Genomic DNA, 22,490 nt, shown 5'->3' on the forward strand with positions numbered 1-22,490 from the left:
AAAATGTGATCATCAATATACAGCAACCTGACAATTGGCAACTAATAAAAAGGACCTTGAAGGTGAAATGCAGGCCGGACATGGAACCCCACCAGATTTACAGAAGAATTGATGAGCTCCGAGTTAATACGGTAAGTGAATTAGCTGTAGAGCTACAGAATCTTAAGTATAAAAGTAAAATAAGTATCTATTATCGAGAGGATCAGTGTATAGACTTATCTAATGTGGACAGTTTGTTGACCAATATAGCTAAGGAAATGAGGCAGGGAGCACTACTGGATAAAATATACTCGGAAAGGGAATTAGGTACCATAATAGACATAATGAGGAAAAGAAGATATGAAGATAGTTGTATTAGGCAGGAGTTTAGAAAATTTAGGGCAAACAATTCCAGTACCTTTAAACAGGCAAATAAATATAATAACGTCAATCCTAATTACAATAGAAATCAGAATAATCAGAACAAAGGACAGGGCTATTTTATTTTTGGACCCAATGATAACTACAATCACAACAATAGACCCATGAACAATTCAGGACAATATAGACAGAACAATGACTTCAATGGAAGGGTCAACAATTTCAACCCATTTTCTAATTCGGGTAACTTCCAAAGGTTCACAGATTCAGGACACCCTGGACCAAATTCCCATCAAAATAGTTAGAATCATGCGAGGCAAAGCTCAGCTGAGCCCATGGAAGTATTAGATAATGTTTAAATGAATGAAGGAAATGATAATGAAATTAATAAAATAAATAATAATAATCAAGAAACCGCCAAGTTAGGAAACCCTAGAACAAAAGGCAGCCAATATCACTTGCCGCAACCTAGAATAGAACGAAACGGATTTCTTGAACATAATCCTGAAGAAATAAACTATGATCAATTGGCAGGACACTCGGAACCAGACCTGTGTCACAGTAACACAGCTCTATCCCCACAAAGCCAGGATCAGTTTTTTTCAGAACGACGTCAGATTACCTACCAATCATAAAACTAACAATTAAAAATAAGGAATACAACGCACTAATAGATACAGGTGCAAATATAAGTTTAATTGATTAAGATATAAAAGGATTTGAGAAAACGCTACTAAGAGAGCCATTGGAATTTAGTACGATAAACAGAAAAGACATTAAATTCGAAGTAGTGACAGATGCACCTCTAGAATTCAATGTAGAGAAAAACGCGAAAATCAGTTGGAAAATGACCCAACTAAAAGGAAGAAGATATGATTTCATAATTGGGATTGATTTAATTAATTGTTTCAATATAATAATAGATTTAGTGGAAGAACAAATATCGTTCAATAATAAAAACAACTAGTCTTATAATAAATCCGTATAAAAACGTAAAAGTGTGTGCATTAGAAGCAGCTAACTTTGATTGGAACAGAATACAATTAGACCATTTAAATAAAGAAGAGCATGACGAAATAGTAAAAGTGTTGAATAAATTCAAAGGACTATTCTTCAAGGAGGGTGATAAGTTAACTAGTACAGTGGAAATCCAACATAAGATTAGAACGGTAACAGGTGAACAAATAAATTCCAAACTATATGGATACCCCCCGCAACACAAAATGGAAGTGACGACACAAATACGGGAAATGGAAGAGCAGGGGATAATAAGAAAAAGTTGTTCAAGATATTCAAGCCCTTTAATAATAGTACCTAAAAAAACTGACAATTCAGGAGAGAAAAAATATCGGTTAGTAATTTACTACAGAAAATTTAACGAAGTGACAATTGACGACAAGTTCCCGTTCCCAAATATAGATTCACTCTTAGATAAATTGGGAAGAGCACAATACTTTACAGCATTGGACCTCGCGAAAGGATACCATCAAATTTTGATAAGGGAACAAGATAGAAAAAAAACAGCTTTGGTGACACCCCATGGACTATACGAATTCATACGGATGCCGTTCGGGTTGAAAAATTCCCGGCAACTTTTCAAAGACTGATGAACGAAATACTACGTGATTTCATTAACAAAACGTGTAAACTAACCTAGATGACATCCTCATTTTCAGTACATCTCTGAATGAACATACAAAATCAATAACAGACATTTTCAGAGTTCTGAACCAGGCCAACTTAAAAGTACAAACTCTACCGAGGACTTGACTCTACCGAAAACCGAAAAACAAATAAAAAGTTTTCTGGGACTCACAGCGTATTACCGTAAATTCGTAAAGGATTACGTGAAAGTTGCTCAACCTATAACAAAGTATTTAAAGAAAGAAGTAAAAATAAATATTTAAGACCCCACATATATAGAAGCTTTTGAAAAACTTAAACTATTTATAATCTCACATCCGATCCTGAGATATCCAAATTTTGAGAAACAATTCACGCTAACAACAGACGAATCAAATTATGCGCTGTTTGGCCCCAAGAAGGGCGTCAAGAACGCTAAACAATCGTGGAAGGATTTATTCCGCCACCGACAAGGAATTTCTTGCCATATTGTGGAGTGTGCAGTATCTGTGACCTTATCTTTATGGAAGAAAATTCAAAATCCGCACCAACCAATAAAATTCTTACATTCAAAATATAGAGGAAAAGCCATGTCTCCAAGATATCAAAGATGGTTACTCAAGTTAGGAGAATACGCCCTTGAAATTAAGTGTATAAAAGGGAAAGAAAATAGAGTGGCAGACTTCCTAAGTAGACTTGAAAATGCGACGGACGAAAATAATTTCAAGGATACCGAACTCAGCCTAAATCTAATACACAACGTTGAAGAAGATAATGTGTCAATGGCAACCATTCATTCGGCAGATGAAAATATTTTAGATCATTTTTACAAAAAAGAAGAAATCGTTAACAAATACCAAACTCAAATAATACTAACCAATAATAAAACAGAGGAAGTAAAGATATTGCATGGAAAAATAATAATTTTTATCGCAGAATGCGACTTTAATACAATAGGTGATATATTTACTATATACTTTCTTTTCGCCTTGTCATCAAATATATATATATAATTACAATCAAACATTGTTACAAATAAAAATCAATAACAAAATTGTAAACACTTAAAAATACTGTACAAATGAAATTCTGCTTAGGTTGACTTAAATTTTGTTCAGGGTTAGCTTACTTCACAGTGAGCTATGGCTTTGCTTTGGAGTGGGGTATCATGTGACAAAAAGTGTATTTGGTGTGTGCCATGTGTTTACTTATGTTTCGGGTTTCAAAAAAAGGCAAAGAGTTTATGTCATTGAAATTGAAAAGAATTATGTCATTAAAGTAGAGCAAATTGAATTGACATGGTTTACATAATTTGAGTTTGAGTGTTAAGAATATATTTAAAGAATTCGAAAGAAGTTTGAAAGTGAAGTGGAGGTACTCTACACCCCTATGGTTAAGATTGAAAATTACTGTGCTAAAAAACTTGTTTAAATTTTGCAAGTACAGTGGTTTTCAATAAAAATAATTTTATGACTTTAAAAGTTTCTTAGTATATCTAAATCTATTTTTAATTCTATGTTTTATAGTACATTTTTCTTAAATTTATTTAATATGATAATATTTTAGGTGATTTTGTATTTCTTAAGGGTATTATTATGATATTCCTTAAGCTTATTGTTAATTTGTAATACAGAATTGACTCCTTTACGCTCCACTATGAGATAAGGGCCATGATATGGACTTTGCTGTTTTCTTCTAGTTTCTAGTTTTATAAATACCCAGTCACCTACTTTTAATTCTGATGTGTTACTGTTCTTGTCATATAGTTCTTTTCTCTTTTGTTTTGTTACTTTTATCAGTTCTTGTGCCCTAAGAAGTGGCTCTTTTAGTCTAAGTTTCATCTCATTTGCGTAATTGTTTAAGTTATATACTGGTTGATTGTCCTCGATTATGTCAGTTGGTAAGCGTGGAAGTTTTCCGTATATTAACTCGTACGGTGAAAATTCCGTCTCTATGTTCGGCGTGGTATTAAAAGCAAATGCAAAATAAGGTAGCCATTGGTCCCATTCGTGATTTTCTACGAAGTGTAACAGAAATTCATTTAGGACTCTGTGACTCCTTTCAACTGTTATTGTCTGATGGTGATAGGGTGCTGAAAAGGTCTGCTTTATATTTAGTATTTCGCATATATTTTTCATTAATTCATTTGCAAACTCTGTACCTCGATCAGATTTTAATGTTTTAAAAAGTCCGTATTTTAGTATTACCTGTTCTACTAGTGTCTTTGCGATAGAAATTGCTTCTTTAGTTTTCATTGGGAATAAGAATACGTATTTTGTCAGTTCGCATTGTACCGTTAAAATATATCGGAAACCATTTGATATAATCAATGGTCCTACTGTATCTATGCTTAAATTTTCAAAGCTTGTACTAGGTGTGTCCGTTATTGTCATTTTTTCTTTTATGTACTTTGTCTGTTTGTTTCGAGTACATTCTTTACAACTGTTTACATATCGTTTTATCATTTTCCTCATGTTCTTCCATATGTATTTTTGTTTTAATTTTAAGATAATATAGTTTTTCTTATACCCAGATGTCCTCCTAGTGCTGAATTGTGATACTCAAAGATTACATTTTTTTATAATTTCTTCGTCATTAATTTGCTTTGGGGCTTTATATAAAATTATTCTTAAGGGTCTTAATTTTTGTTCTAATCTTTCACTTTGTAACTTGTTGAATGCATTCTTAAAATTTTCAATATTCATTTCTCTTAATAAATTATCTTTTGCTAGCGCTAGCTTTTCTATATTTCTTTTAGTCGCTATTGATGATAGTTTCGCCATGATTGAAACGTATTTCAGAGGCTCCTCACTATATCGGACTATTATATCCCCTTATTTATTTATCTGTATTTCGGATCCTTTCATTTTTTCTTCGTATACGAATTTTAATCTTTTTATATTTCTTATATCAGCTGTGGACGTACATTCCCAAATGTGAAGTTGGCCTGACTTCGAATGAGAGTTGTAGTTCTCCTTGTCTACCCTGGTGTTATTTTTGGCAGACATTCCCCTTGTTATTACAAACATTTTATTATTGTCATCACAATTCGTTGGTATCATTTTTTTTTTAGTATGTCTGAGTCTATCTTTATTCGTGATAATGCATCGGCATTTTATTGTATGATATATATTTTTTGTTTTATTAATATCTACATTAAAAATTTGAAAAAAAAAAAAAATTTTATTTTAAATTGTTTTTTTTTTTAACCCCATTGTGCATTTTATTAAAGTTAATATAAATTCTACACTTTTTTTTTTTTTTTTTTTTTCATTAAGGCGCACGAGATTTACCACTAATGGCAAATTGTTTAACTGCCACCTTCGCTGACGACACTGCAATTTTATGTGTTGAAAAGACAGAAGAAAAAGCTGCAAGGAACCTTCAAACTGCAATCGACTCTATGGTATCATGGACGAGAAAATGGGGAATCAAACTTAATAACAGTAAATCCATTCACGTGAATTTTACAAATAAAATTACAAAATACCAACCAATAATGATTTCTAATGAAAAAGTCCCATTCGCTAATACTGCAAAATACCTAGGTATTACCCTAGATGCGAAGTTGCGATGGAAAGAGCATATAAAAATAAAACGAAATGAGCTTAACATCAGGCTAAACAAAATGAACTGGCTAATTGGATGGAAATCGCATTTATCCATATATAACAAATTATTGCTCTATAAACAAACATTAAAACCATTATGGGCCTATGGTGCACAGCTTTGGGGTTGCGCCAGTGAAGAAAATATCAATGTAATACAACGCTTTCAAAACAAAGTGCTGAGAATCATCGTTAAAGCACCCTGGTACGTCAGAAATGCTGATATTCATCGGGACCTTAAAGTTAACACTGTAACTGAAGAAATTAAGAAAATAGCAGAAGCGCACCAAATTCGACTTCAAGGGCATGTAAACGAAGAAGCTAGGAGCATCCTTAGTAACCCGTGCCCAGTTCGAAGATTAAAGAGGAAAAAACCACATGAACTTGCTGGCTATTAACAGAAAATAAGAAATATTGTTTGTAATTTCTTTTTATCAATTGTAATTTATTTTCGAATCAAACTGCTCGTTAGTTTCTGAACTAGTTGTAGTGTAATTAAACATTGTAATTTACTTATTATGTTTGAAATAAAAAAAAAAAAAAAAAAAAAAAAAAAGGCGCACGAATATTCAATTTTATATTTATTTAACTGAATGCAAAAAGTCACATTTGTTCTTATGCCTGTTTTGTGCTTAAATATTCTATTTGTCAATGATAAAAATTTTAAATTAAATGTTAATATATTTAAATGCATTAACGAAAAATCTCTGTTCAACAATATTTATCATAGCATGTGTGAACAATTTGGTGCGCGTCGTTAATAATATTGAGAATTATTTCACTTTAATTAGCCGCCTAATCACATAAAAATAGTTAATTGTTACCTAATAACAACTTCATACTTTTAATTACATTATTTTATGCATTAATCAGCAAATAATCAGTCATAAACAAAATTGGGATATTCACAATCCAAAATATATATATATGTATATGTAGTTATATAAAGTAAAATGTATGCAGTATGATAGTTAGTTTTTCAATCATTAGTTTATCGCAAGAAGTAGCATTTTTTATTTTAAATTACTTTAGCTTTTTGTTACTGTTGTTTTGAACTTCGCATGTAGTGCACTGAGGCATTTATACAGCCTTGTAGACTCTGACGGACTTCACGTCGTTGAGGGTGAGAGTAGTCACTAGCTCGGAGTCAGTGAATTCACGAATAATGGTCGATGGTTTGTCACCCTTCTGTTCTTGCACCAATTTGTTGCCAACCAGAGTGAAGACGCTCTTCACTTTGCGACTGTCAAGTGTCTCTTCATCGAATTCCTCGCCCAGCTTGAAGTAGACCGTAGTTGTCTTGAAGGTTGATGTAGTGGTGAAAGAGTAATTATCACCATCCTTCTTCAGTTCAACGGTGGGGCTGACACTGTTACCCATTTTGCGTAGAACCATACCGACACCCAATTCCTTCATGTATTCGTCGAAGTTTTCACTCTTTTCTAATTTGTATTTCTTTCCTTCCCAGACAGCCATTTTTACTAATGATTTATTTAGCGTTTAGGATCGTCCGCAGGATCGCCATGTAAAGGTGATGCATGTAATGTGAAGCAGGATCGTCAATGTGTAGGTGCTATTATTTTAGGGCAAACCTGCCGACTAAAGATTCCTTTGTAAATAAAAGATTTATTTTTTTAGTTAGGGCAAATAACTGCCTTCCAACTATCAGGTAGCGACTGAGCTGACTGAGCTGCCTTCTGATAGAATGGCTTTATTTTTATACTTTCTTTTCGCCTTGTCATCAAATATATATATATAATTACAATCAAACATTGTTACAAATAAAAATCAATAACAAAATTGTAAACACTTAAAAATACTATACAAATGAAATTCTGCTTAGGTTGACTTAAATTTTGTTCAGGGTTAGCTTACTTCACAGTGAGCTATGGCTTTGCTTTGGAGTGGGGTATCATGTGACAAAAAGTGTATTTGGTGTGTGCCATGTGTTTACTTATGTTTCGGGTTTCAAAAAAAGGCAAAGAGTTTATGTCATTGAAATTGAAAAGAATTATGTCATTAAAGTAGAGCAAATTGAATTGACATGGTTTACATAATTTGAGTTTGAGTGTTAAGAATATATTTTAAGAATTCGAAAGAAGTTTGAAAGTGAAGTGGAGGTACTCTACATTTGTCCTCCACCTTATCCTGGACGTGGAACTGGATCCGCCCCAGATGAAGGTGAGGACGGCACCCGTACTTCGACTTAAGAACCTTGAGGGACCCAAGATCGATACCCAGTACCAGGTGGGAACCCGCCTCCGAAGTGGTAGCGGATTTCTGCCTGGTGCACGAGTATACTCTCCAGAGAGTCGTGTCAAGATCCTTATTCTGAACACGGATGCGTTTGAGGAGTTCTGCTGAATTACAGGAAGGACCCGGAATCCAGACACTCGCTCGTACCAGCCTTTCTTTGCGACTCTCAACAAGAATAAACTTGCTGTTTTCGCAGGCTGAAATCTTTGCTATCGCTTTTTCTAGCCATTCTCGGGAAAAAGCATTGGAACAGTGCACCTTTACGATGCCGTCCACCACGCTTTTCCCCTCGAAAGTCGGCGCGTCTTTCGACTCACCGATAGCTTTCCAAAGATAGCTGTCAAGATAGTCTTGTTGCCCTTTGGACAGTTGACCATCTTGTTTGTCGGTTTGTATCTCCACCGTCATTGCCTTTGCTGCCATTCTCGCGAATGATTCGCCAGACGTTGACGGAAGAGTGTCATTCGACATTTGAGGTCCCTTAGCCTTTGCCTTGTCAGGCAAAGGTTTGTCTGCCTTGGATTGGGTCGAGGATGCAGGCATTTCCGAATTCCGTCTCTCGACTTTCCTCTTCTTTGCCTTTCTCCTCTTCCCGGTCGTTGGCACAGACCCCGTTTCGTTCTCGGAAGAGCGCAGCGCTACAGAGGAATCCTCTGTTCTGCCACGCTTTCCCGTTTCCGTTACAGGTGTCGAAGTTGACGGAGCTTGAGTCCTTGCCTTAGCTAGTGCTTCGGCTTGCCTCGCCTTCTGTCTTCTTCGTTTGATCTGCCTTGCGGTTAGACCAACACCTGCGTTCGACTCTCCAATAACTTCGGTCTTTTTACCGGTACTTACCTGATTCACACTAGGTTTAACCGTTGTCAAAGACTTACTCGGTACCAGAGATTCGTCTGAGTCTACTGAGAGATTGTCCGCCATCTCCACATCCTCCACAACTTGTTCAGTTGCTTGAGATCGTTTCGACGGCGGTATATCGCTCAAACTCACTCGGCTCTCCATTGGCATAGCCAATGTGCCATGTTTCACCACTAGTAGTGCGCTTCCTCCGGAACCCTGGGTGTCAGTTCCGGTCATAGGGGAATGTGGGGTTCGGGCCTGCACATCCGATGCCCGAGCCGTCGATTGCTCGACGGGAGGATTTCCCGAAAGTGGGTTACCTCGTGCAGAGAGATCCTTTGTTAACCTCCACATTGCGATGAAATGCATTTTATACCTCCTGCCAGGTTGTCGGTACGGTACTCTCCACATAGTACTTGGGTGGCCACCAATTCCGCCGTTCCGCGGTTGAGTGGATACCCAATTCCTATATGGAGCTGCCCTCTTAGTTCGTGGTAAGTTAATCTCCATAGAATGGGGTTAACTCGCCACTTAAGCCTCATCCCCGCGGCAAGGAGACCGACATGACAAGGTTCCGATGGTTAAACTTAATGGTAATTTGGTAATGTTTTCTTTGTTTATTATTTGTTGTTGTTCACTTTGCACACGCACAAATATGTGCAGATTTATGTAATTGAAAGTGTGTAACTTTCCGATGGTTAAACTTAATGGTAATTTGGTAATGTTTTACTTTTTATTATTTGTTGTTGTTCGCTTTGCACACGCACAAATATGTGCAGATTTATGTAATTGAAAGAATGTAACTTTCCGATGGTTAAATCGAACACTGTATTGAACAATTTTCCAAACTTGTTCTGTTGTTTTTTTTTTTTTTGTGAAGTTCAATTAAAATTTTGTGTTTCCTTTAATCTTTTAAAGGATTTGAAAATGTCACTTTAACTAAAGTAATTTTTTTTTTTTTTTACAAAAAATTTGTGCTTCCTTTAATCTTTTAAAGGATTGGGAAATGTCACTTTTAATTAAAGTTCTTTTCTTTTCACAAATAATTTCCTTTAATCTTTTAAAGGATTCGAAAATGTCACTTTAACTAAAGTTCCCGTTAGGGATATTAAAATATCCAATATCCTCGAAACTGAATGATTTACATAAGGATACACGGGTATCCTACCGACTACGCCACGTTTATTCCCGGAGCGGAGAACAACGAAAAAAAAATAAAACACATGGGTTTAAGGTTGAATCAATAATGAACTGTCTTTCTTTATTTTACACTTTCTTAAATACTATTATTTTGTTTTCCGTTGCATTTTAGTTACCGGAAATGCACTTGGACAAATAAATTTACATATTGACACATATTGTGGGAAAAGAATACAATTAATAAAGTTATGAAATTTAGTACAATTATTTTGCTTTCTGTTGCATTTTCGTTAGCGGAAATGCATTTGGACAAATATACATATTTTGGGGGGAAAAATACAATTACATAAAGTTAAGAAATTTAATATTATTATTTTGCTTTCTGTTGCATTTTCGTACTATAACTAATTAATCTTGAATTTTTATCTGTATGTAGTGCTTGTTGTAGTGTTTTTTCGTATTCTATTTGTTTCAGATAAAAGGATTAAATTTGTATGTCTGCTAGTGTTGTATTACTTCTTCTTCTTCTTCTTAATTGGCGCGATAACCGCTTACGCGATTTTGGCCGAGATTAACAAAGCGCGCAAGTCGTTTCTTTCTCGTGCTAACCGGCGCCGATTGGACACACCAAGTGAAGCCAAGTCCTTCTCCACCTGATCTTTCCAACGCAGAGGAGGCCCTCCTCTTCCTCTGCTACCACCAGCTGGTACCGCATCGAATACTTTCAAAGCCGGAGCGTTTGTATCCATTCGGGCGACATGACCCAGCCAACGAAGCCGCTGGATCTTTATTCGATGCCCTATGTCTATGTCGTCGTAAAGCTCATACAGCTCATCGTTCCATCGTCTACGATATTCGCCGTTGCCAACGTACAAAGGTCCAAAAATCTTACGCAGAATCTTTCTCTCGAACACTCCAACCGTCGCTTCATCGGATGTTGTCATCGTCCAAGCTTCTGCGCCATACGTTAGGACGGGCATGATGAGAGGTCTTGTAGAGTGTTAGTTTTGTTCGTCGAGAGAGGACTTTACTGCTCAGTTGCCTACTTAGTCCAAAGTAGCACTTGTTGGCAAGCGAGATTCTACGTTGGATTTCAAGGCTGACATTGTTATCGGTGTTAATGCTGGTTCCTAAATAGACGAAGTCTTTCACAATCTCGAAATTATAGCTGTCAACAGTGACGTGGGTGCCGATACGCGAGTGCACCGACTGTTTGTTTGAAGACAGGAGGTACTTCGTTTTGTCCTCGTTCACCACCAAACCCATTAGCTTTGCCTCTTTATCCAGTTTGGAGAAGGCAGAACTAACAGCGCGGTTGTTAAGGCCGATGATGTAAATATCATCGGCATACGCCAACATCTGTACGCTCTTATAAAATATTGTGCCTGAGCGATTAAGATTTGCGGTTTGTACGATGCTCTCCAATACAAGGTTAAAGAAGTCACACGACAGCGAGTCACCCTGTGGGAAACCTCGTTTGGTATCAAACGGCTCGGAGAGGTCCTTCCCAATTCTGACGGCGCTGCTGGTGTTGAGCAACGTCATATTGCATAGAGGTATTCGTTTTGCGGGGATACCAAATTCAGACATCGCGGCATACAAGTAACTCCTTTCCATACTGTCGAATGCAGCTTTGAAGTCGACGAAAAGATAATGCGTGTAGATTCTCCTTTCTTGGGTCTTTTCCGAGATTTGGCGTATTGTGAATATTTGGTCGATGGTAGACTTTCCAGGTCTAAAGCCACACTGATAAGGTCCAATCAGTTGGTTGACGGTGGGCTTCAGACTTTCACACAATACGCTCGCTAGAACCTTATAGGCGATATTAAGAAGACTAATCCCACGGTAATTGGCACAGATTGCAGGATCGCCCTTCTTATGGATTGGGCAGAGCACACTTCAATTCCCATCGGCAGGCATGCTTTCATCCGACCATATTTTGCATAGAAGCTGATGCATGCACCTTACCAGCTCCTCGCCGCCATGTTTGAATAGCTCAGCCGGCAGTCCGTTGGTGCCCGCGGCTTTGTTGTTCTTTAGCCGTGATATTGCTATTCTCACCTCGTCATGGTTGGAGCTGTCACTATTTAACAGGTTCGAGAAGAGTTCCCTCCATAATTTATGATTGCTCTGTTCGTCAGTCACCAGTTCGTCGTCTTTGTTCTTACAGGAAAACGCCCCGGTCTTAAAACCTTCTGTAAGCCGCCGAACTTTCTGGTAGAATTTTCGGGCGTAGTTCCTGTTGGCCAGCATCTCAAGCTCCTCGCACTCACGTATTTCGGCCTGTCGTTTCTTCTTTCGGATAATACGACTCTGTTGCTTTTTTAGCTCTCTGTAGCGATCCCACATGGCTCGCGTTGCGCCCGATCGCAGCGGTGTCCTATAGGCGGCATCCTTTCTTTCTGCGGCAGCATGACATTTCTCGTCGTACCAACTTTTTTTTCGGGCTCGTCGGAGTCCGATTTCTTCTTCGGCGGCGGTACGTAGGGAACGAGAAATGTTGCTCCATTGTTCGTGCATGCCGGTTTGTTGGGCAGTACTCTCTGGGAGCAGGAGTCAGAGTCGAGTGGCGAATCGTCTGACTGTCTGTTGTGATCGCAGCTGTTCGATTAGGAACATTCTTTGCGTACGTAGATGCACGTATTTTGCTGCACAGAGGAATGTGCGCAGTTTGGCTGCAACAAGGTAGTGATCCGAGTCGATGTTTGGTGCTCGGATCGTACGTACATCTAATACACTACAGCGTGTCTTCCATCTATCACAGCATGATCGATCTGGTTTCGTGTTTTTCGATCAGGAGAATGGTGCTGCAGACTACCATGTTTCGGGCCCCGGCGAAGTCGACCAGCCTCTGTCCGTTACCAAATGTTTCGTTGTGCAGGCTGAATTTTCCGACTGTGGGACCTAAAATTCCCTCCTTGCCCGCCCTGGCGTTGAAGTCGCCTAGCACGATTTTTATGTCGTGGCGGGGGCAGCGCTCATAGGAACGTTCCAAGCACTCACAGAAGGAGTCTTTGGTCGCATCGTCCTTCTTTTCCGTCGGGGCGTGGACGCAAATTAGCGATATGTTAGAAAAACGGACTTTGATGCGGATTGTTGCGAGACGCTCGTCCACCGGAGTGAACGACAGTACTTGGCGACGAAGTCTCTCTCCCACAACAAATCCAACACCGAATTTGCGCTCCTTTACATAGCAGCTGTAGTAGACGTCACAAGGTCCTACGCTTTTCTTGCCTTGCCCCCTCCATCGCGTCTCTTGAATGGCAGTGGAGGCAGCTTTTACTCGCACGAGGACATCAACCAGCCGGGTAGTGGCACCTTCCCCATTAAGGGACTGGACATTCCAGGTACATGCCCTCATATCGTTATCCTTATTTCGTTTGCAGTGGTCGTCATCAGTATAGGGAGCTCTCATCCGAGGCTTTTTTAATATTTTCATTGGGGGGGATTTTTAAGTGGTGGGTCCCAAACCCAGCGCACAACCAGCTATTCTGGAATGTTTCGCCTTCTCACGTTAGCTCACTCCCGAACGGGTGTTCGGAAGCTAACCAGAGGATACGTGGGCTAATCCCGGATGTTGTGAGCTGCTTGAACCATATGTAGAAGAATCGTCCTGGCCACTCCCAAGTGAATGGCAATCAGTAACTTTCCCCACTTGCGTGGACTTCTACATATGTAACCATCCTCCGTTAAGTGAACAGGACCAGAAAAAAAAGAATAAAAGTACATACATTCTTCACTACGTGACTCTGAGTATCCTGCACATTAAATGAACAGGACCAGAAAAAAAAGAATAAAAGTGTATTCTAAAAGGCAGCAGCTATTCGATAAAAGACGACCAATGGAGGAGCAAGCTCAAGCAGCCACAGTAAATATGGCAGACGAACTAGCCCGAAAAGATGCCCAACTGGAACGCTTAAGAGTGGCATATCTGGAACTACAACAGCAACTACAATTCCAACAACAACAACAGCCGGAACTTCATCAACTCGATAGAATTCACAAAAATGTGGCATGCCTACCAGTATTTACGGGAAGTGGAGATATAGCAATAAATTCGTTCCTGAGCAGCGTAGAATACTTATTATCCAATCTACAAGAGGAAGAACCGAAGAAGAAGGAGAAGCCAAAAATGTGATCATCAATATACAGCAACCTGACAATTGGCAACTAATAAAAAGGACCTTGAAGGTGAAATGCAGGCCGGACATGGAACCCCACCAGATTTACAGAAGAATTGATGAGCTCCGAGTTAATACGGTAAGTGAATTAGCTGTAGAGCTACAGAATCTTAAGTATAAAAGTAAAATAAGTATCTATTATCGAGAGGATCAGTGTATAGACTTATCTAATGTGGACAGTTTGTTGACCAATATAGCTAAGGAAATGAGGCAGGGAGCACTACTGGATAAAATATACTCGGAAAGGGAATTAGGTACCATAATAGACATAATGAGGAAAAGAAGATATGAAGATAGTTGTATTAGGCAGGAGTTTAGAAAATTTAGGGCAAACAATTCCAGTACCTTTAAACAGGCAAATAAATATAATAACGTCAATCCTAATTACAATAGAAATCAGAATAATCAGAACAAAGGACAGGGCTATTTTATTTTTGGACCCAATGATAACTACAATCACAACAATAGACCCATGAACAATTCAGGACAATATAGACAGAACAATGACTTCAATGGAAGGGTCAACAATTTCAACCCATTTTCTAATTCGGGTAACTTCCAAAGGTTCACAGATTCAGGACACCCTGGACCAAATTCCCATCAAAATAGTTAGAATCATGCGAGGCAAAGCTCAGCTGAGCCCATGGAAGTATTAGATAATGTTTAAATGAATGAAGGAAATGATAATGAAATTAATAAAATAAATAATAATAATCAAGAAACCGCCAAGTTAGGAAACCCTAGAACAAAAGGCAGCCAATATCACTTGCCGCAACCTAGAATAGAACGAAACGGATTTCTTGAACATAATCCTGAAGAAATAAACTATGATCAATTGGCAGGACACTCGGAACCAGACCTGTGTCACAGTAACACAGCTCTATCCCCACAAAGCCAGGATCAGTTTTTTTCAGAACGACGTCAGATTACCTACCAATCATAAAACTAACAATTAAAAATAAGGAATACAACGCACTAATAGATACAGGTGCAAATATAAGTTTAATTGATTAAGATATAAAAGGATTTGAGAAAACGCTACTAAGAGAGCCATTGGAATTTAGTACGATAAACAGAAAAGACATTAAATTCGAAGTAGTGACAGATGCACCTCTAGAATTCAATGTAGAGAAAAACGCGAAAATCAGTTGGAAAATGACCCAACTAAAAGGAAGAAGATATGATTTCATAATTGGGATTGATTTAATTAATTGTTTCAATATAATAATAGATTTAGTGGAAGAACAAATATCGTTCAATAATAAAAACAACTAGTCTTATAATAAATCCGTATAAAAACGTAAAAGTGTGTGCATTAGAAGCAGCTAACTTTGATTGGAACAGAATACAATTAGACCATTTAAATAAAGAAGAGCATGACGAAATAGTAAAAGTGTTGAATAAATTCAAAGGACTATTCTTCAAGGAGGGTGATAAGTTAACTAGTACAGTGGAAATCCAACATAAGATTAGAACGGTAACAGGTGAACAAATAAATTCCAAACTATATGGATACCCCCCGCAACACAAAATGGAAGTGACGACACAAATACGGGAAATGGAAGAGCAGGGGATAATAAGAAAAAGTTGTTCAAGATATTCAAGCCCTTTAATAATAGTACCTAAAAAAACTGACAATTCAGGAGAGAAAAAATATCGGTTAGTAATTTACTACAGAAAATTTAACGAAGTGACAATTGACGACAAGTTCCCGTTCCCAAATATAGATTCACTCTTAGATAAATTGGGAAGAGCACAATACTTTACAGCATTGGACCTCGCGAAAGGATACCATCAAATTTTGATAAGGGAACAAGATAGAAAAAAAACAGCTTTGGTGACACCCCATGGACTATACGAATTCATACGGATGCCGTTCGGGTTGAAAAATTCCCGGCAACTTTTCAAAGACTGATGAACGAAATACTACGTGATTTCATTAACAAAACGTGTAAACTAACCTAGATGACATCCTCATTTTCAGTACATCTCTGAATGAACATACAAAATCAATAACAGACATTTTCAGAGTTCTGAACCAGGCCAACTTAAAAGTACAAACTCTACCGAGGACTTGACTCTACCGAAAACCGAAAAACAAATAAAAAGTTTTCTGGGACTCACAGCGTATTACCGTAAATTCGTAAAGGATTACGTGAAAGTTGCTCAACCTATAACAAAGTATTTAAAGAAAGAAGTAAAAATAAATATTTAAGACCCCACATATAAAGAAGCTTTTGAAAAACTTAAACTATTTATAATCTCACATCCGATCCTGAGATATCCAAATTTTGAGAAACAATTCACGCTAACAACAGACGAATCAAATTATGCGCTGTTTGGCCCCAAGAAGGGCGTCAAGAACGCTAAACAATCGTGGAAGGATTTATTCCGCCACCGACAAGGAATTTCTTGCCATATTGTGGAGTGTGCAGTATCTGTGACCTTATCTTTATGGAAGAAAATTCAAAATCCGCACCAACCAATAAAATTCTTACATTCAAAATATAGAGGAAAAGCCATGTCTCCAAGACATCAAAGATGGTTACTCAAGTTAGGAGAATACGCCCTTGAAATTAAGTGTATAAAAGGGAAAGAAAATAGAGTGGCAGACTTCCTAAGTAGACTTGAAAATGCGACGGACGAAAATAATTTCAAGGATACCGAACTCAGCCTAAATCTAATACACAACGTTGAAGAAGATAATGTGTCAATGGCAACCATTCATTCGGCAGATGAAAATATTTTAGATCATTTTTACAAAAAAGAAGAAATCGTTAACAAATACCAAACTCAAATAATACTAACCAATAATAAAACAGAGGAAGTAAAGATATTGCATGGAAAAATAATAATTTTTATCGCAGAATGCGACTTTAATACAATAGGTGATATATTTATTAATTATATTACGAAAGGAGAGATAGAAACTATCAGAACGTAAGTACAACGTAGTACAGGAAAAACTCATAAATATGTTCTCAAATAATAACCAAATTCAGTTTGTCAAATGTACAATTAGAGCACGAAACATTGAAACAGAAGTAGAAGCAGTGAAGCAAATTTCTCTGTATCACATCAAAGAAAGTATACATTCGGGAATCAACGAATCTTATAATAATATCAAAAACAAGATACATATATTTTCCAAAACTTATGGAGTTAATTAAAGTAGTAATATTTCAATGTGACCTTGGCAACAAGTGAAATATGATAGACATCCAATTTAAAATAAATTTCAGCTTACCGAGACCCCCTCAGATAGGAACCAAATTATACATATCGGCACATATGTAATTCAAGGTCATCACTTTCTAGCAACAATAGACAAGTTTTCCATATTTAGAACCGCTTATGCACTAAGCGACAGAAATCATTTAACCATAATGGAAAAACTGGAGGAACACATTACACAAACCGGAAAACTAAATAAAATAATAGCGAACAATACAAACACTAAGAATAAAAGAATTTTTACTAGAACAAGGGATAGAGTTGCATTCAACAAAACCAAATAGTCACACAGGAAATTCAGACATAGAAAGATTCCATAACACTATAGCAGAAGAATTTAGAATCTTATACCAAACCAGCAAGGATTTACCGATATACCAATTAATTCAACGAGCAATTAGAAATTAGACGCATGTAAGAAAAAGAGAATTGATAAACTTAACTTGAAAATATAAGATTATAGGGAAACAAGAGAAAAAGGGTTTATAAAAATTACAAAGCTCTGAGACATAAAGAACAACCGAAATATAAAAGAAACAAATTGGAAGGAATACATCATTGCAATATCAAACGATCGTTAAAATTCACAGATAACGATCATATTCCTACTAACGATAACATGGACACCATTGTCTGACGGAGAGCTGACTACAAGACGACTTACGGAACATGATGGATTTATAAACATTTACATGAAAGAAGTAGGCATAGTTAATGAATCAGATATAATACTACATATAGTAAACTTTCACGAGATAGAACACATATTAAACAACTTTTAAAAAAAAAACAAAATGTCAAGCAAATTTGACCGAAATTTTCATTTTTTTGGAAAAATGTCTGCCAAAATTCCAATTTTTACTTTTTTTTCTTTCCTTCGTTCAAGCACGAGTTTATGGTCTTAACTAAAGCACTAATTTTTGTTTTTTTTCATTTTTGCTGAGTCTGTCAGGAGTTACATATGTCAACACGGACGCACCGGGGTCACCGGAAATGACGTCACAATGGGGTAGTTTTAATTTTTTTTTTTTAAATTTCAGAAATTATTCTCTAAATATGTATCTATAAGACAAAAAAAAGTTTGAATTAAATAAATAATTTTTTACATAGAAAAACAAATATTGAAAATAGGCCTTTTTTTACCCGACGAAATCCATGTAACCCCTTAATGAAAACAAAAAATAAACATTTACTTCAATTATAATTGTTGGATGCTAAAAATAAATTAGTTACTTTCATACCAAAACAAAACAGACAGCGAAGAGGACTAGTTAACGGAATAGGTAGTGTTACGACGAAGACAGACAGAACATTTAGAAACATCCTTTTAGTATTGATGAAATTATAGATAATAACAACCATTAAATTTTAATTAATGATTACTTTAATAAAACTATAAGCCATTTGAAAATTATTGTTAAAAACGACAGAAAAATAATAGAAACAGAATTAAATATATATAATTGGCGCGTACACCCTTTTTGGGTGTTTGGCCGAGCTCCTTCTCCTATTTGTGGTGTGCGTCTTGATGTTGTTCCACAAATGGAGGGACCTACAGTTTCAAGCCGACTCCGAACGGCAGATATTTTTATGAGGAGCTTTTTCATGGCAGAACTACACTCGGAGGTTTGCCATTGCCTGCCGAGGGGCGACCGCTATTAGAAAAAACTTTTTCTTAATTTTTTGATCTTTCACCGAGATTCGAACCGACGTTTCCTCTCTGAATTCCGAATGGTAGTCACGCACCAACCCATTCGGCCACGGCGGCCGCCAACAGAATTAAATAGTATGAATAAAATTGTAGAAACTGAAGATGATATAAATGTATATTTAGAACAATTGACAAACATACAATTAATTAAAAATAGAATGGAACACTTAAAGGATAATGTAATTTCCGCAAAATACGGTATTGTACATCCGAGCATTTTAACTTATAGTGAAATAGAAAAATATGCAATAGATTATATAATAATAAGCTAAAATATATTCAAAAAGGAACATCATTTTTTAATAATTCATGTTTAATTTTTGGATGAAAAATACCCAAAACATTCATAACTGTTAAGCTAAGATATATTGTTCCACTATAATAGAGCAAACAATTGAATTTGAAAATAAAACATATAAATTCGAAGAAAACAAACACTAAACAAACAAAACTAATAAAAATTGTCAATAAAGAATAAAGATTTAGAAATCATACAATCATAGTTAAGAATGCAAAAAATATTTATTAGTATCAATCAAAGTTGTAATTTTGAGAAAATTATTTTAAATGGAAATTATTTAATAAATTTGAATAATTGTTCAGTTAGAATGAAAGATTATTATTTTTCAAATATAATTGAAAACCAAAAAGAAAAGCATGTAATTAAAAACACACATATAGTAAAAAGCTTTTCACATAAAATAACATTTAAAGAAATTAAAGAAGAAAACAACAATAACTTTATGAATATTAAAGCATTAAAATATCATAGTAATGTATCTTATGGATTTAATTTTCTATTAGCAATAATAATAACCATTATCTTAATTTTTGTAATTATAAAGCAAAGATATATTAAAGTAATACTAAATAAAAGAATTCAGGAGAATTCTAATCTAAAGGAAGGAGAAGTTACATATACAAACACACACATACATTAAGAATGATCCAATTGACGAATTTATAGCAAAAATAGAGAAAAGATAATATTTTGAATGCTATTTATCGATCGCAATCCCGCAATTTCAAAAATTAACGTTAAGAAGAAAAAAGAAAATAATAAATTTTAACAAATATTTTCAAATTCGCATTTGTTGCATTTCCGTTCCAATAACGAATATGCAATATTTTGGAAAGCTATTTATCGGTCGCAGTTCCAAGAATTGCCACCGTTTCACAAATTAACTTAAAAAGAAAAGAAGAAAATAAGAAATTGTAAAATTCTCATTCATTGCATGTCCGTTCCCATTACAAAAATGCAATGTTGAATTACCCTATAAAAGTACTTAATGTAAATAGTTTTAAGTCAGTCTTGTTTCTCCGGTCAAATCGAATTTAATATATAAATAAAAGAAAAACTTTAAATTTTGTTTTTTTATCGCAAAATAAGGAAACGACAACTTAAGTTGGACGTGTATGTTAAAGTGGAGGATAAATTTTTTAATTATCAATGGTTTAAAGCGCTGAAATGAAATACAAACGTGCGAATGTGCGATTAAGCGAGCAAAGTAAAATATGGAAACAAAATCAGCTACATAAGTACAATAAATATTATCAAATATTATTTTGCCATTTGTTTCCTTCACCCTCACCGGCCACACCTCAGCCAGCCCACATAGCGGCCACACCGGGGTAACTCATTACCCCACGCTGAAACATTCGGTTCTACAGAATATTTCGATGTTTTAACACATATGTATAACCTGTTGTTTTATTTGTTTAATATTCCTTTAACATTTCTTACGATTTTTATTACTGAATTAACAAACGGGTTTTTAAAAAGTAGTCATGAATGTAAAATTTGCTTTATGATCGGCTATGAAAAAAAAACTAATAAATATTTTTTTAAACTTTTTTTTTTATTTTGAAGATTGAACATTGTCATTTATGAATGAAAAATAATCAGCCCAATCCTAAATATTCTCGCGGAATTTCTCCTTTCCGCATTTTTAATTCCCCTAAGAAAAATTCCTCCAATTTTAAACCCTTAAGGAAAAGGATTTTTGGCGAGTAGGATTTTTTCTCACTTGTGTTTTTCGAAATCAGCTGTTTTGCTTATTGTTGTCAATTTGCAATGCGTTTAAAATGTGAATATTGTTTATTTTTGCGAAATATAAATTGCATTTAAATAGGAAACTGAAAAATGAATAGCTTAGCATTAAATATGTTAGTGAGTGAATTAAATGAAGAGGAAAGGGAGCAATTAAACGGGCCACGAGTGGCGAGGAGGAAACTCCTGGACTTAATGAACCCCTTGTAGATGCCTCAATCTTTGTAAGTAAACGAGTGAAGAAAAGTGTGTTAAAATTACTAAATATTCAACTTTTTTTTAATTGTTTAAACAGATTTCAGAAGTATTTCAGGTTGAATAAACCAGCGATTGAGTACTTGCTAAAAGTGGTGACGACTCATACACAACCAGCTAGGAAGCAGTTTGCTGTTACTTCAGTAGTAAAGTTAAGCGCACGTTTGGGATTCTTTGCGGAAGGCGGTTACCAGACGGGTGTGGGAAAAGACCACGACGTGGGGCTAGCGCAGTCCAGTTTCTGCAAAGCACTTGCGGACGTCCTCTTTATATTTGAACCATATCTATGTCCAAGGTGGATACAGTTTCTAGTGACAGCCGAAGAAAAAAGTAAAATTGCGACTGCTTTTTACATTAAGCATAAAATTCCATCTGTTGTCGGTTGCGTTGATGGAAAGCACGTTAAGATAATTGCGCCATCCGAAAATAGTCACCTATACTACTACAGAAAGGGTTATTACAGCTTAAATGTATTGCTGATAAGTTATTAAATCCTTTCTGAAGTACATTTGATGATTCTTTATAATAATAGGTATGTGACCATGAATTAAAAATACGCTACGTCGACGCTTCTCATCCGGGTGCTAGTCATGATTCGCTAATTTGGAACGTTAGCGAATTACGTTCACATTTTGAGACACAATTTTCAAACCACCAAAGAACTTTCTGGTTGTTAGGTAAAATTTTAATATACATTTGTAAAAATTGTTTATTTACAAAATTTTATTTTATAAATTTATATACTCACATATTTATAAATGTATCTTAACCGAGAAAATCTATTTCCAATTATTTATTAAGGTGATGCTGGACATCCGTAAGAACCATGGCTTATTACTCCTTATCGGACGCCGAACCAAGCAGAAATTAAGTTCAACGAAATGCATTCAAAATGTCGCAACATAATTGAAAGAACTAATGGGGTTTTAAAGAACCGATGGAGGTGCATTCTTGGTTGACGAGAACTACACTACGCTCCAGAGAAAGCAGCACAAATTGTAAATGTTACTTGTTGCTTGCATAACATCTGCATTCATTTCAGAGCGAATATACCCGATACACCCGATGCCGAAGCGGAGTTTAACCTTCCTGAAATTCACGACGTCCATTCCAACATACCAACATAAAATATGGAGGTTGCGAGATCAATAAGAAATAATATCCGTGATTCCCTCAATAACTAAAATGTAAGAACAGAAATGTTTGCTATTTCTACACTCGATCATTTAATTTTC

The 22,490-nt window shown here is 36.0% G+C and overlaps 1 protein-coding gene across 1 annotated transcript; it reads right to left on the reverse strand.

Annotated features, from left to right (window-relative positions):
- Nucleotides 1-6,642: 6,642 nt before the first annotated feature.
- LOC128869552 (probable fatty acid-binding protein) lies at nt 6,643-7,112 on the reverse strand. The gene has a single exon (XM_054112119.1). The coding sequence runs from the start codon at nt 7,065-7,067 to the stop codon at nt 6,672-6,674; it is 396 nt and encodes a 131-aa protein (XP_053968094.1). The 5' UTR covers nt 7,068-7,112; the 3' UTR covers nt 6,643-6,671.
- Nucleotides 7,113-22,490: the final 15,378 nt, after the last annotated feature.

The sequence above is a fragment of the Anastrepha ludens genome, chromosome X (genome assembly GCF_028408465.1).
Source record: "Anastrepha ludens isolate Willacy chromosome X, idAnaLude1.1, whole genome shotgun sequence".
Taxonomy (NCBI): Eukaryota; Metazoa; Arthropoda; class Insecta; order Diptera; family Tephritidae; genus Anastrepha; species Anastrepha ludens.

Bases quoted from the DNA above. Each gene is read 5' to 3' on its own strand.
- LOC128869552 (XM_054112119.1), bottom strand. From the start codon at position 7,067: ATGGCTGTCTGGGAAGGAAAGAAATACAAATTAGAAAAGAGTGAAAAC.